The sequence below is a fragment of the Corvus brachyrhynchos genome, unplaced genomic scaffold (genome assembly GCF_000691975.1).
Source record: "Corvus brachyrhynchos isolate BGI_N302 unplaced genomic scaffold, ASM69197v1 scaffold700, whole genome shotgun sequence".
Classification (NCBI taxonomy): Eukaryota; Metazoa; Chordata; class Aves; order Passeriformes; family Corvidae; genus Corvus; species Corvus brachyrhynchos.
This window is the reverse complement of record NW_008235546.1, coordinates 3,750-6,123: the sequence shown is the minus strand read 5'-3', so window position 1 is coordinate 6,123 and position 2,374 is coordinate 3,750. Positions and strand designations below refer to the sequence as shown.

The window sequence follows — 2,374 nt, the reverse complement described above, 5'->3', positions numbered from 1 at the left end:
TGTTCCTGCCCCTGCGTTCACCCAGGTGCCTACAGGGATCCAGGAGAACGTGGAAAGCACCAGCCAGGGCTCTTCCCAACACGGATCACAGGGAATGTGGGTCACCAGGGCTCTGCCAAACGTGGGTCCTCTGATGGGAGATGGAGTTGGAGCAGAGGACAAAGCTCTTCCCGCAGTTGGGGCACTCGCAGGGCTTCCCTTAGCGGTGCCTCCGTTGGTGTTTGGTCAAGTTAGAGCTCGTGGAGAAACCCTTCCCACACTGGGGACACTCGTACGGCCTCTCTCCGGTGTGGATGCACCGGTGGCTGACGAGGTGGGAGTTTTGCTTGAATCCCTTCCTGCAGTCGGGGCAGCAGAAGGGCCTTCCCTTCGTGTGAATCCGCTGGTGCAGGAGGAGACTGGAGCTGGTCTGAAACCTCATCCCACACTTGGAACACTCATAGGGCCTCTCCCCAGTGTGGATGCGCTGGTGGTTGATCAAGGAGGAACTCTCTGAGAAGCTCTTCCCACACTCAGGACACTCATAGGGCCTCTCCCTCGTGTGGATGCGCCGGTGGGTGACGAGGTGGGCGTTTTGCATGAGGTGGTAGCTCTGGCTGAAGCTCTTCCCACATTCCAAGCACTTGTAGGGCTTCTCTCTGTTGTGAAGCCGCTGCTGGACCACCAGCTCCGAGCTCTGGCTGAAGTTCCAGCCGCCTTCCCGGCACAGGGGGGGTCTTTCCTGTTCAGAACTCCATGGGCTGGGTTTGCAGCCCCCCCTCGTGTGGGATTTCCGGGGCTTTTCCTCCTCGTTGAATTCCTGCGCCATGAAGCCACTCAAAACGGCCTCTTCCACGAGGTTCTGCTGGGGGAATTTGTCCTCTTTGGTCTCTCTCCACAGCTCATTGTCTGGGGAAGGAAGGAATAAGGAGAGGAAAGAACAAAGAGAAGGAAGAAAGAGAAGAAGGAATGAAAAAAAAAAGAAAAAGGAGAAAAATGAGCAAGGAGAAGGAAGAAGGAGAAAGAAGAATGAGAGATAAGAGGAAGGAACATGTAAAGAAAGTAGTGAGGAGAGGAAGTGGGAGAGGAAGAAGAGGAGGAAGAAGGGGAGGAAGAAAAAAGGAGAAAGGAAGAGAAGAAAAAGGAACAAAGAGAAGGAAGAAACACGAAGGAAGAGGAGGAAGAAGAGAAAGGAAGGAGGGAAAGGAAGAAGGAGAAAACAAGAAGGAAACAGAAGGAAGGAGAGGGAAGAGCAAGGAGAAGAAAGGAGGAAAAGGATCAAGGAGAGGAAGAAAAGGAGAACAAGGAGAGGAAGGACAAGGAGAGGAAGGGGTTTGATTCTGTGCCAGAGGGAAGGAGAAGGAGATCCCCCCAAATTCATCCCCGGCAGGACGGTGTCGGCAGCGGGGCTGTCCTGCAGCCAGGGGCGATGCTGGGCTGGGAGATGGAGCAGGAGAGAGGGGAAAGGGGCACTGACTTCCTCCTCACCTGCCTGGGGGTCCCGGGGCATCTTCCTCTTCCTCACAGCCTCCTCCTCCATCTGGCCAAGGGCTGGGAATGGGAAATCCTGGTTTGGGGAGAAACAAGGGATGAGTGTGTTGGGTTGGGGCTTTCTCCTGCCCAAGTCCACCTCTAGAAGTCACCAGTGTCCATAAAAACCAACAAAAATTGACAGTGAGTCAAAAAAAAGCCTCCAGGAGTTCCCCTTTTCCAGTCTCCTCACATTGGGGTTCTGGGGGTCCCCCTTTTCAGGGCTGCTGGGGGTCCTGTGGGTCCTGGGGATCCCCCTCTCTGGGGTCCTGCTTAGGGATGCTGAGGGGTTTTGGGGGTCCCACAGGCACCTTTTTTCCTGATTCTGCTTTGGCTCCCAGAGGTCCCAGGGTCCCCCTCTTCAGCCTCCCTCCACTCCAGGCACTTGGGGCTCCCCTCTCTCCTCATCGCCCCTTTTAGGGCCGAGAGGTCTCAGCCCCACCTCTTCTCCAGGGCCCCCCACCCCTCCAGGCTCTTGGGGGTCCCCCAGCTCTGGTATCGTCCCTCTCTGCTCTCCCCACTCCAAGGGTCCTGTGTTCCAGCCCCCAGCTCTCCTGGGGATCCCCAAAGCCAATGTCCCACCCCACAAGTACCGGGCAATCCTCACATGGACCCCCCAAGACCCCCAAGGGGCAATTATGGCTCAGCTTTGGAGTCCTGCAAGATTCACATATCCCCTCTGGCCCAAAAAATCCCTCCCAGGGACGTGCAAGGACATCTGGGGCTCGATTCCAGAATCTGCAAGCTCCAAACACCCCTCCAAAAAAACCCCTCCTGCTGACCCCCCGATAGATTTGGGGTGAGCTCCCCTCCCCGCTCACCTGCAGGATGGGGGGGAAGATGCTACTGGGGGCGGGGGGGGTGG

At 56.7% G+C, this 2,374-nt stretch overlaps 1 protein-coding gene across 2 annotated transcripts in view; it reads right to left on the bottom strand.

The window, feature by feature from the left end:
- Window positions 1-6: 6 nt before the first annotated feature.
- The window catches only part of LOC103612164 (zinc finger protein 239-like), a 4,378-nt gene continuing 2,010 nt past the window's right edge, over window positions 7-2,374 (bottom strand). Inside the window, exons 2-4 of one of the 2 annotated variants that reach the window (XM_017728243.1) lie at window positions 1,468-1,546; window positions 531-888; window positions 7-446 (exon numbers count right to left, since the gene is read on the bottom strand). In XM_017728243.1, coding sequence (XP_017583732.1) covers window positions 200-446; window positions 531-888; window positions 1,468-1,546 — 684 coding nt within the window. In that variant the 3' untranslated portion in view covers window positions 7-199. Of the gene's footprint in view, window positions 889-1,467; window positions 1,547-2,374 lie in introns of both variants that reach the window. The other variant, XM_017727700.1, reaches the window with a different exon arrangement.